The sequence below is a fragment of the Stenella coeruleoalba genome, assembly GCF_951394435.1.
Source record: "Stenella coeruleoalba genome assembly, chromosome: 7".
NCBI classification, from domain to species: domain Eukaryota; kingdom Metazoa; phylum Chordata; class Mammalia; order Artiodactyla; family Delphinidae; genus Stenella; species Stenella coeruleoalba.
This window is the reverse complement of record NC_137153.1, coordinates 74,015,278-74,027,564: the sequence shown is the minus strand read 5'-3', so window position 1 is coordinate 74,027,564 and position 12,287 is coordinate 74,015,278. Positions and strand designations below refer to the sequence as shown.

Here is a 12,287-nt window from a genome sequence, read left to right as displayed (position 1 = left end):
TAAATGAGCAAATACATGTAAAGGTCTTTGAACGATGTCTGAAAATAATAGGTATTCAATAAATGTTAGCAATGATCATTACCATGGATTTATGTAATCTGTAAGCAAGGAGTCTGGTGAATGACTTCATTCCTTCACCACATATTATAAATCCCTTATTATGCACTACATACTGTGTTAGGTCCTGACACAATCTTCAGTTCTTTATTCAGCAAATATAACTAAGCTCTGGACAGGAATAATGCTTTGAAGAAATTATAATGTCTAATATGCTGATGAATTAGTCAACATCTTGAAATCTTCCTTCCCCAGTGTTTCAACTCTGTTTAGGGATGTCCCCCCATTGGTAATTAATCATCATAAATAGAAAGGATTTGAGTTACAAAATTTTGCTTTACTATAAAAGTTTATTTTATTTTCTCCATGAACTTCAGGATGTTTATTTTGTATAGTGGAGTATATTTTGTTTTCTAAGTAATGTGGCATTTGAGGAGCTATAATGCTTTTTACAGATTAATTTACGGGTTTTGACATTCTTGAGTGGGAAAACCTCCCAAATCCATGAGCACAGTGGATTTTTGGCCACACAAAGCAATTAAGAGGTTTGGGCTTTAGGGTCAGAGAGACCTGACTGTTAAATTTCTCCACTTAACAGTGGTAAAATCTTAAGTAATTTTTTCACTTTTCTGCACCTTGGCTTCCTTATCTATAAAAAGGGATAATAATATATCCACTTTGGGGGATGTTTGGTGGGTTAAATTCATTCATTCATTCATTCAAGTATTTATTTGTTGAGTACCTACTATATACCAAGACATTCTTCTGGGTACTGAAACTACAATAGCAAATAAAACAAGAAAGAGTTGTTGTCTTCACAGAGTTTACATTCTAATAAGATAAAATTTGGGAGAAAATTGAGATTATGTGAAATAAAACACTCCTTAAAAATTAATTATTGCATCCATGTTTGCAATGCTTATGTCACACATAAAAAGGCTTAAGAAGCATTTAAGTGTGGCAGAGGAGAGATTCAAATTAGAATTGGCAGTTATACAGTGAAGATATTCTGATAAAGAAAAATAATGTTGAAAAAAGTTAATTGCTAGTGAAGAGATTTTCAAATTATTTTTTATTAGGTAATCGTAATTTCATAACAGCTGTTTGGGTATACAAATATGTATATACAATTTTCTAAACATGTAAATAAAAGGCAGTAGTCTAGTATATCTGCTTGAATTCATATTACTCAAAATATTACTAAAACATTTTTTTTAAAAATCAGTAAAATTGTTTAACCCATTATAAAAATCTGGGGGTATGTGTACATAAACATTTTTAAGCTTGCTTTACAAAAAAAGAGTGCAATTTCTATCCAAGTGTTCAGAGTGACTTTCAAAAGTAGTTTAAAGGGGGAAAAAAGAAGGTAGCATTGCCTTGTAATACAGCAATAATTAATACTGACTTATACCTTGGGACATTCATGAAAGATCCTTTGTTATCACATATGGTAAAAATATTTAAAAACTAATACTCCATTTCTATGAATAAAACATAGAAAATAAGACTTTATTTTCTTAGATTAACTTGTTACTGTGAAAAGCTGCATTCATTCTGCAGACATTACTGACACCTCACATTATTACTTCAAAAATATTTATGATACTTGAACTTCAAAAGAAAACCCACAAGACCTATTCTCCTCCCAGTACATTCACTGAATGCAGATTTAAGTGAGCACATCTCATTTTGATTGTGCCCTTTATTTGCATACTTTAAAATGACTACAATATAGTACATTTGTATTTTTAACTGGTACCAAAATTAAGATGAATGATCTAGGCAAAACCAGCAGCCTGTACTTCTAGTAACAGTTGTCATATGCAAAAAAAAAAAAAAAAAAAAAAAAAAAAGCCCTGAGTCAGTATTTTTTGCAAAAGTAATGAAAAAGAGTGCTCTGAAGTCATTTTATAACTTATGAAATGGTTAAGACTGTCCAGTATTCATTTGTCTTTTTTTTTTTCATTTTGATTGAAGAGAGGTATGGCTTTGTTTAGTTAATCCAATTCAGATCATTCCTTAATACTCAATTTCATTTAAGTCCTCAGAATATCCTGATGAGTGCTGAGTTATATCTTCCATTTCTGTCAGGAAAGACAAATAGACAATAATAGTTTTCTCTATTTTTACTGCAGAAAATACTTAATTTGCATTCTTATGATTTGAGACTATTGCAAAATCCCTTTTCAGTCAAACTTATATAATTGTAAAAATATTGTTACCCGCACAGGATCCTGCTTGAAATTTAACATCATCAATGGCAATATCACTTCTTATTGACACTCCCCGAATGGCTTCAAAAATTATCTGAAAAATAATGAAGTTTGAATTTAGAAATAGAGTCACCCTGGTGAAACAATGCTGGTCAAGGGCAAATCCAGGCTGTATGGGTCTGGAAGCCTAGATTGTTCTCAGGGGCCCCCTTTCAGGAAAATAATACAAAATCACCAATTCAAATTTAGGTACAAAAGGGAATATTTATTTGAAATTTAAAGAAATTCACAAAAATTACTGGAGCCTTGGAGATTCAAGTTCCTTTCTTCTGAGACATTTTTAGGCAATTTCCCAGAAATGCCCACCTAGAAATGCCTCCTGGTGGTGACCTGGTTTCTGTCCCCACCTAGAACATTCTACTCCCGGTACTCACAGGGTCTATGAGAGTGAGGGGCCCATAAGCCTAAGCTTCCTTAGGCTCTCCCTAAAGCTACCTTCATACTAGTACTAGGTGGGAGAATTAAAATGACGGATGAGACCCAAGTATGAACAGCAACATATAACAATTAAATTTACCAAAAAGACACTTATCATGTTAAATACTTATCATGTTAAATACCATAACATCCAAGACACAGCCCAAGAAAAAGAGGAAACCAGTTTCATGACTTTAGAGCCTAGAAGAAAATAACTGATCAAATATTCAGGTTCTAAGGAAAATAGATCATATTACCAGCTCTAAGGCTGCTCTGATAATGGTTAATAAACCACCGAATACTCCAGGGAGGCTTGTAGATAATGAAAATCGTCCAGAAGACACATTTGCTCTACTCATTTTATGAGCAAATGACTCCCCATTGGACTAATTTATGATTTAAACTAAATCAGAGACTATAAAGTGGATAATTAATAAGCATATGAAACTATCTTGAAATTAATGACTCAAAGAAGCTTTAACGACGGAAATGTTGCAAAATAACATTAATAGAAATTCTAAAGATATGACCCTAAACAAGAATCCAAATAAATGGCAAAAAGAGGAAAAAATGTCCTAACACATCTTGATAGGAAGACATATGAGTGTAGTTAATAAGTGTTTTGGTTTTCTGGACAACAGTAAAATCTGTTTTTTGACCTCTACCTCTGCAATGGAAGTATAATAGGAAAATCACCTGATGGAATTATACCCTGAATTGTCTTCAGTTGGGCCAAACACTTGATTTCATACAATCCTCTCCTTTGAATTTCCTTCATATTTGAGTGATCACCGTTTTATAGCATCATGATTGCCCCTTTGTATTATTCCTCTATTTGTATCTGTAGAAATTCTATTAAATAATTGTGGTTATTTTAGAATTAGATAGAAATATTATTTTTTTCTTTCAGTTTAAGTATAGTATTTTTTTCAAAAGGTTACTAAGTCATTAGCACATAAATACTAATTGTTGGGACTACACTACTTGATAAATGGAACATTAGCTATATTTTGGTCTAGGGACACCAGGAAAAAAATTACTGAGATTAAGGGTACCATGAATAAGAAAATTTGAAGACCTGCTCTTAGCTCAGTACCCAGCACATAATAATTCCTACTAAATGTTAGGCAGTATAATGAACAATATGAATGATATAAATATTTCATTGAGCTGAGAATTTGTCTAACACTCTCTTTCAATGGTATCAAAATATAAGAAATCAGGGAGGAAAATACCTGAGAGCAGAGGAGGAAAGGTAAGCAAGGAATCCAAAGGAAATAAAATCATTTTGTGTTTTTGATCAATGGTGAGTCAGGTTCTGCTTAGCACTTTAATAAATCCCTTAGGAAAGGACATGATTAAAATTTTGCCACTTAATGCATTTTTTTCTACAAAGAAAAAAGTCTGATGACTGGAATATCATCCAGAGGCCACCCAGGTATTTCCCCTATAGGATAAATCTCAAATGACGGCAATACTACAGCATTCCAAAAATCACCTACACCTGCCCACCACCACTAGTGATGTACACATTTACTTCTCTAGTTCTGTGCATTTTCCTGATCTCCACTCTCATAGCCTATTTTTTACTTGACACACCCACTTGGATGTCTGATAGACATCAAAAGCTTTGCACATCAAAAACCAAACCAGACCAAACCAACTGTTAATTTCCCTCCTGCACATACCGCCCTCACTCCTCCAGATCTGCTCCACCTAAGGTCTTCCTCATCTCAACAAAGAGTGACTCCACTCTAGCAGTTGCTCAGGTCAAAAACTTTGAGGTCATCTGGACTCTTTCTCTCAAACCCCACATTCCACACGGAAGGAAGTCTTGTGGGCTTCTGATGACATCTCACTTCTGCTGCACAGCCCAACCCACCACTCCTACTCCTCTTGCAGGAGCCCCCAGAGTCTACTCCACTGCAGCCTACCGTCCATGTAGTACCTGGAGTGATCGTTTTAAAATATAAATCAGACTGTATTACCTTAAAGCCATCTGATGGTTTCTCATTGCTTTTGGAATAAATTTCAAACTCTACCATGTCACCCAAGGCCTTACATGAGTATTCCCTGATACTTCTTTGACCTCATTACCTGATCAGCTTGACTTATTCTTTTCCATAGCACTTATTAACACCTGATGTTACATTGTATATTTTTGTTTCACATTTTCTACCTCTCCACCACTAAAATGTAAACTAAAAAAGAGTAGGAACTCTATGCTATGTGCATTGCAGTATCCCCGGCACTTAAAAATAGTAAATGGTCAATAAATATTTATTAAAAGGAGATATTTTGGCCTTATACTATAGGATCTCAGTCTGGATGCCTGATGTAGCTATTGAGATTACCAAGTCTGCCATGGTTATAAAGACCAGAGATATTTGGGAGAGAATATATTTTTAGAAACAGTATCTTTTTATAGTTTGGTACTTTAAAGTTTATAAACCCTTTCACAAGCATAATCTCATTGGACCCTCACTCTAACTCTGGTGATATCAGCACGGCAGGCATTATTACCCCATTTTGAAAATGTATAAACAGTCTCAGAGAGGATAACATTTCTCCAAGATCACTCAGTGCTTGTGGCACCCAGGGCAATGAGTGTATTTTGGGACTTCTATGGTGGGAGGGAACGTAGAACAGTGGCTTAGAGATACAAACTTTGGAACCAGTCAGATCTGGGATTGAGTTCTCACTCTGCCACTGACCAGCTGGAGATTTAGTTTTCCCCATCTTTAAAGAGGAGCTATAATATCAATTGGAAGAACTCATGCACAGCTCTCAGCACTGTAAGTACCTGGCACATAGAAGATGGCCATTTGCACATGAGTGTCTCTGTGTTTTATTAGACACTAGGATGTTTTGGAGAACCTAGTTCATCGTGGTCTCCAGACAGTCCTGAGGGAATCAAAAAATCAAGAAGAAAATTCCTCATGGCAGATTCACATCTGAGCCAAAGGGAATGGTCTGGAATCTTCTTTCCAAATTGAGAGCTGAAAGTCTCTCAGGTCATTCCTCACCTTTGAACTTGAACACCCCAAGATGCCACCCCAGGTGCCTCACTACTTTGTGCTCAAAAATATTTTCAAACAACAAGCCACCTAGCAAGTCTAGTATATGCAAGGACCTGTACCTGGCCCCCAGGTTAGATGCTGGGAAGTCACCTGTTCCACAGAACTCAAATTCTAGAGCTCTTCTGCATCAGCATCATTTGGGGCTTTTAAAAAACATCTGTGCTCAGGCTCCACCTGAGAGACTCAGATTCCTTTCTCCCAATAACAGAGATTCTTCATCTTTAGAGTGCATCAGAATCACTAGGAGGCTTGTTAAAACATAGATTTCAGGGCCCTAATCCCCAGAGTTTCTGGCTCAGTAGTTCTGAGGTGGCGTCTGAGAATGTGTATTTCAGGTGAATTTCATATTAGGTGCATATGCATTTCAGGTGTTGCTGCTGGTCTCAGGACCACACTTTGAGGACATTTGAATAGGGTAGGAGTATGAGTGCCCTGATAGCCTAAAAAATTAATTCATCATCTCTGAATGATGATCAATGATATCAATAAGTTCCTGAGTGATCCATTTTCCTTCTGTAAGCAGATATTAAATCACTATCAAAATTATTCCTGGGGCTTTTTTTCTTTGTTAAAGTTTTAGATAATTTTATCCATGCCGAGATAATGGGCCAACAGTAAAGAACGGCACATCTTCCCTCTGTCATTTGTTCTTAGCAATCCAGCACCCTAGATGGCACTGTAATCTGGTCACCTGAGCTTCTGCAATTCATTCCCATTTAGATCTGCAGAAAATTAATTTTGGTTAAGGGCTGGTGTAAAATAATGTCTTTCTTTTGGATACTTCTTCCTTAAATCTTCCTTTAAGATTTGCTTAAACCAAGCGGCCAGTGGTTGAAGTTGAGGGGTGCTGTTCCAGAAGCAAGGATGAGGAGGAAGTAGGGCTTTTAGCTGAAGGTCACACCTGGAATTCTACAGAGCAATTTCAGGAATAGTCAGGGGTCTGATGATATCTCCCCAGAGCTTTCTGGAGCCTTGGCTCACGGCAGGCAGGTGAAGTCAGTGGCTTTCAGGAGGCTGCTGCTGATTTCTAGACTAACTGGCTGCTTAATCTCACCCATTGGAATTGAAAAGGCTCTTTCTTATTGCTGTCCAGATTCCCTTATAATTGGGATCCTGTAGGATGGAGGTCTTCTACCGCCTGTGAGAAGACCCAAGGGGAGACCCAGGACATAGGATCAAGACTAGTTTCTTCTGCATCAGTGCGGGCAGAGGCTTAAAAATTTACTCTGGACCACATACTCTGTTAAATAGAAGCTTACAACAAAAGCCCTTGTGTGTGGCTAATGATGAGTGAAAGATGCAGCTGCAACAACTAATTAGGTAACACCATGTTTAGAAGAAAGAGAGACTCTGTTTTGGAAGTTTGCAGGATACACAGAATATACCTGACACTCAGAATGCACCAAGACAAAAATAGATACACTTTCATCACTGAGTTGCAAAAATCACTTTATGCATAAATACCCAAAGCCTTCTCTTTCTGCCTAATTTCCCATTCACTGCTTAGGTTCAGTCAATATAGACTAATTATTTTTACTCTTAAACAAGTACTGCCTTTATCTATGACCCTGAAAAAGAACAAAACATTCTTGATGGTAGCAAGAAAAAGAAAGAGCATCAGAAGGTTAAAGGAACATTTCCCATCACTTGATTCTTATCTCTTTTGGCTTACCTGGTGTCGCCTCTCACAGGTGTATTCAATCAGCACTCGTAGCCAGGAGATGCTCTGCTCACCTTTTCTTCTCCATAAGAGGGACTCTTCACTGTCACCTTCCTTTTTCAAATAAACATTCAGGAGGCCAGTCCCTGCTCCATACATGTGGTAGAAAAGAGTCAAGCAGTGTTTTCCAGTGACTCCTCGTAGAGGCCTGGACAAGAGTCGTGCTTTTTGTCCGTACACCATGTGGGAAGCCTCGATGTACATGTAGTAGCCTTGACAGCAATGCAACATCAGGTATTGTTAAAAAGGACACTAATTATATTCGCTTCTTTCTCTTATATATACATGTATATTTTTCCAGATTATTTTCCATTATAGGTTATTACAAGATATTAAATATCGTTCCCTGTGTTGTACAGTAAATCCTTGTTGCTTATCTATTTTATGTATAGCAGTTTGTATCTCTTAATCCCATACTCCTAAGTTATCCCTCCCCTCTTCTTTCTCTTTTGAATAGTGTTCTTGGAAACAAATCAGAGTCAATGAATGACTTGACTACAGTACTGATAAAGGATTTATAATTTTGGAGAATATGTATAATCCAAGGAGGATAAATATGCTACAAAATTTAGACCATCAAAATAAGTGTTTTCATGTAATAATTTATAATTCAGTTTAATATACAGGAAGTAATAAATATACTAGTATTGTGCCACTGAGGTGGCAATTAACATATCAGAATTTATCCTACTAATTCGTGGACAATACTCTGAGCTTCTAGACACTGGTTTAGGGGAATAGTCAGGTAGATCTGGGTTCAAGTCTTGGCTCTAACATTTGTTGTCTGTGTGACTGTGGTCTAATGGATTATCCTCTCTGAACCTATTTTCAATTTAAAAATAAGAATTAATAAACCTGTGCTACAGAGGTGTGAGAATTAAATAATGTGTGCGACATATGCTCACATGTAATACATATTCAAATATGAGTTTCCTGTTCTGCCCTCTTTCCTGAGGTTTTCTGTGACACTTCTTGAAAATATAATTATATAATATTTAATATAATTATATATGACATTTTATATATTATATATCTTATACTATATACTGTACATCGTATACATGTTAATTATATAACACTTTACATTTCCATTTTCCTTTCCTAACTTTAGTTTGCTTTTTAATTTACTGGTTTCAGGCAGAAGCGGAATTAGTTCACATGTAAATAAGGCAGTGGTGTGTTGGAGCCTGTTTCCACTGGCTCCCAACAATCAATTGTGTGATTTCTGTTGGTAGGTCCAAATGGCTTCACATTGGTAGTTTGAAATGGGCCATGATGGAAGTATTTACACCACAGAAATGGGACATAACTACAGATCAGCCTTCCCCACAAAATTGAGCTGGTTGGTATTAAATAATTACCATGAAGCTACTGAAACAGGCAATATAGTAATAGTAATTTCTAGAATAATACAGCCATAATATAATGCTGTGCACCTGTGGCTCATTTTTAAAAAAGCCTTGCACTCTACATAAGTAGCTCTTAATCTTTGCTCATTTGATGAAACCTTTATATCTCTTCTACCTGAAAAAATATGCACAGGTTTTTGTATGTGATTTCATTGTCTTCTTTGCCGATATTGATTTTTTTACATACACAATGTAAAAATAATTTTTACATAGTGTTATCTATTATTTCACACAGAAATTAATGGCTGCATTGAGGGAAAAAAAGAGATCCCAAATAATGCATGCAAATGAAATGGCTTCTAGAGCATCTTTATAGTTTGAAGTTTAATCAATGAGGTCCATTCATTTCCCAAAAGGCAGTGTGTGAGATACCCCAACCAGAACTGATCAGAAGCTCCACCTACACTCCTTCAAGGCACTCCTCCTCTTCCTTTCCCTCATTTCCGTAAAGACCTGAGAATCCTACATGCTATTAAAAGGGTGGGAGAAAGAGTCCTACCCAATTTGGTCTTATCAAATAGTGTGCACTGTGCAACCCCTTCCCCCAGCGTTTCACTCAGTAAAGTTATCACCCTGAAAAACTGGGCGATCAGAGTCATGGGGTGTGGGCTTTGTCAACCAGTCATCCCCATGACCTGCTCTAAAATATTGGGAAAATACTGTCATTTTTCTGGCGTGCTCACCAATGACATCCTCATTACTAAAACCAGTGGTCAATTTTCAGTCCTGGTCATTCTTGTCATCAGTAGCATTGGACAGAGTAGATCACTCCTGCCTCCTAGAAGGACTTTCTTATCTTGGTCTGTGGGAAGCTGACCTCTCCCGGTTTTTCCCCCACCTCACTGCTTACTCCTTTGCTAGTTCACCCTTTCTTCTCTGACTTCTTGACCCTGGAATGCTCCAAGGCCCAGTTTTTGAACTTCTCTATTCTCACTCACTCCTTTGGTGATCTCATCTTGTTTCATGGCTTTAAATGCTCTGTGTTGTCATATCTCAAATTTAAATTTCCAACCTCTTTTCTGAAATCCAGACTTGTTTATTTAAAGTGCCTAGTAGACATCTCCACATATTGTCAAGTAGACATCTCAGACTGAACATGGTCAAAACGAGGCTCCTAACAGCCTTGCCCTAAAGCCTATCCTACCCTTTCTAGTTGACCAGGCCCCAAACCTGGCCATCATATGCCACTCTTCGCCTCCTCTCTCTCTTCACATCCAGATGGTCAGGAATTCCTGTTGGTTCTACCTTCAAAATATGTCCAGAATCCAGTCATTTTTCTCCTCACCACCTGCATTGCTACCCCCTGGTCTGAGCCAGTGTCATTTCTCAGGTGGATTAATACAACACTTCCCAACTAGTCTGCTTGCTTTTACCCTTGTTCTCTGCAATCTAATCTCAACATAGCATCCACAGTAAACCTTCTAAAACAAAAGCTAGATTTTACCATTCCTCTGTTCAAAACCTTCCATTGGCTCAGCATTTCACTCAGAGTGAGAGCTGAATGCCTGAAAATGTTTAGGGCCCCATACGATCTCCTGCTCATTCTCTTAGCTCTCTGATTCTACCACCTTTCTCCTCACTCACTCTGGGTTGTGTGGTCACACTGAGTTCCCTAGTGTTCCTGGAATACAGTAGGTATACTACCACCTCAGGGCCTTTGTGTGTGCTAAACTCTGCTTAGAATGGCTTTTCTCTCATATAATCTCAGGTCTCACTCTCTCACCTCTAACTCTGCTCAGATATTACCTTTTCTATTAGGCCTATTCTGACTACACCATTTCAAATAGCAATTCCCTTCCTCTGGCACCCCTCTTTCTCTATACCCTAATTTATTATTTTCCACACCATTTAATTGCCTCTTAACATACTGTATGATTTTCCTATTTTTTATGTTTGTCTCCTTCCTCTGGAACACACAAAGGCAGAGATATTTCCTTGTTTACTTCACTATGCCTCCAGGTCCTAGAACAGTGCCTGGAACATAGTAGATGCCCAATAAATATTTGTTGAATGAACAAATGAATTTTTTCCACAGCTCTAAGCCACAGACCAGTTTGACCATTTCCAAAGCACATGGCTCTACCAAGGTCCCTCCAGTTGCATGAGGATCTTGGCAATGAGACATGTACTTGAATAGGATGCTCCAAGGCAAAGCCGGAACAAGTCCAAGTTTTGATAAAATTAAAGTCACATCAAAGCAAGTGTTCTCAAGCTAGTTCCACACCATCTGATGTATTTTTTAACCAAACACACATTCTTAACTTCATTATCTTCATTCTTTCACTGGCAATAAAATTGCTACACAAGAAGCACTGGGGTTTTTACACCTTTAGCAATGAGAGGAAATTTTGTTGTTCTTTTCTCTAATATTTCCTAACTTAAGCAAGACTAGATATAAACAAATACAGATACACAAAATCCTTACAGAAGGGTGTATTTAATTTAATTCCATGGAAAATAAAGTCAAAGCATGAAATGACCACAGTTTCTCACCTACTATGCACAAAGGTATTCCATACTATCCTATACATAAGTTAGTATAGCACAGTGAACTGAAACCCTACTTTAATGCATGTTTGAATTAAAAAATATTTCCTCCAGAAATAATTCTTAGGTAAATAAGAAGAAAGTCAAAGAAAAATAACTTTGGTGCCTGGCTTTGGGGCACTCAAAAGCCTACTTGAATTCTAAGAAAAGGACCTTGGCTAAAGATGAAACACTCAATTGTGGGGTGGGGAGGGCTCCTCTGAAAGATGCTGTCACTGGGAAACTGGAAAGTAGAGACTATTGTGGGTCTAAAACATGAAGTCTTTTCAGAGTGGAAAGGAAGCAATAGATCCATCATAAGTGAGAGATGACCCAAGAAGTATCTTCCGTCTAGTGATGATAGTGCATCCCAGTGATAACGACATGAGTCCTGGCCAAAATAGCCTGAGGTCCTGGAAGAGAGGCAAACCTCTAATCACCTCCAGGATTATCTAACTGAATTCTTTCTTTCGTGAGTACTGTGCACTAATCATTTATCCTCAACTGGATGAAGCATTACTCTGGTAATGCTTTCAGCTCATGCGTCTCTGCGTCTTGGGTATCTGACTGAAGCCATTACCTAAGGCTTCCAGTTCCAGAGATTGTTGTGTTTAGCACCATGAAAGATGAAATGAAAGCTCCTAAGGTGTGTGACATGTGTAATTGTGCTGCTTTTTGAAGAGAGGGGTAACATCCTGGGGAGTGTCAGTATAACTGTGCCTCTCTGGGGCACTGGCACCAGTCTGCTTTTCTTGAGTAATGCTGACCGTTCCAAAAATCCTTCAGGTTTTTTTGTTGTTGTTTT

General features: G+C 37.4%; 1 protein-coding gene across 3 annotated transcripts in view; it reads right to left on the bottom strand.

Moving 5' to 3' along the window:
• Nucleotides 1-1,023: 1,023 nt before the first annotated feature.
• Nucleotides 1,024-12,287, bottom strand: part of MAMDC2 (MAM domain containing 2) — a 186,487-nt gene continuing 175,223 nt past the window's right edge. For 2 of the 3 annotated variants that reach the window (XM_079926612.1, XM_079926613.1), the window contains exons 14-16: nt 7,500-7,759; nt 2,280-2,364; nt 1,024-2,141 (exon numbers count right to left, since the gene is read on the bottom strand). In XM_079926612.1, the coding sequence (XP_079782738.1) occupies nt 2,077-2,141; nt 2,280-2,364; nt 7,500-7,759 (410 nt within the window). In that variant the 3' untranslated portion in view covers nt 1,024-2,076. Of the gene's footprint in view, nt 2,142-2,279; nt 2,365-7,499; nt 7,760-12,287 lie in introns of those variants that run through there. The other variant, XM_079926614.1, reaches the window with a different exon arrangement.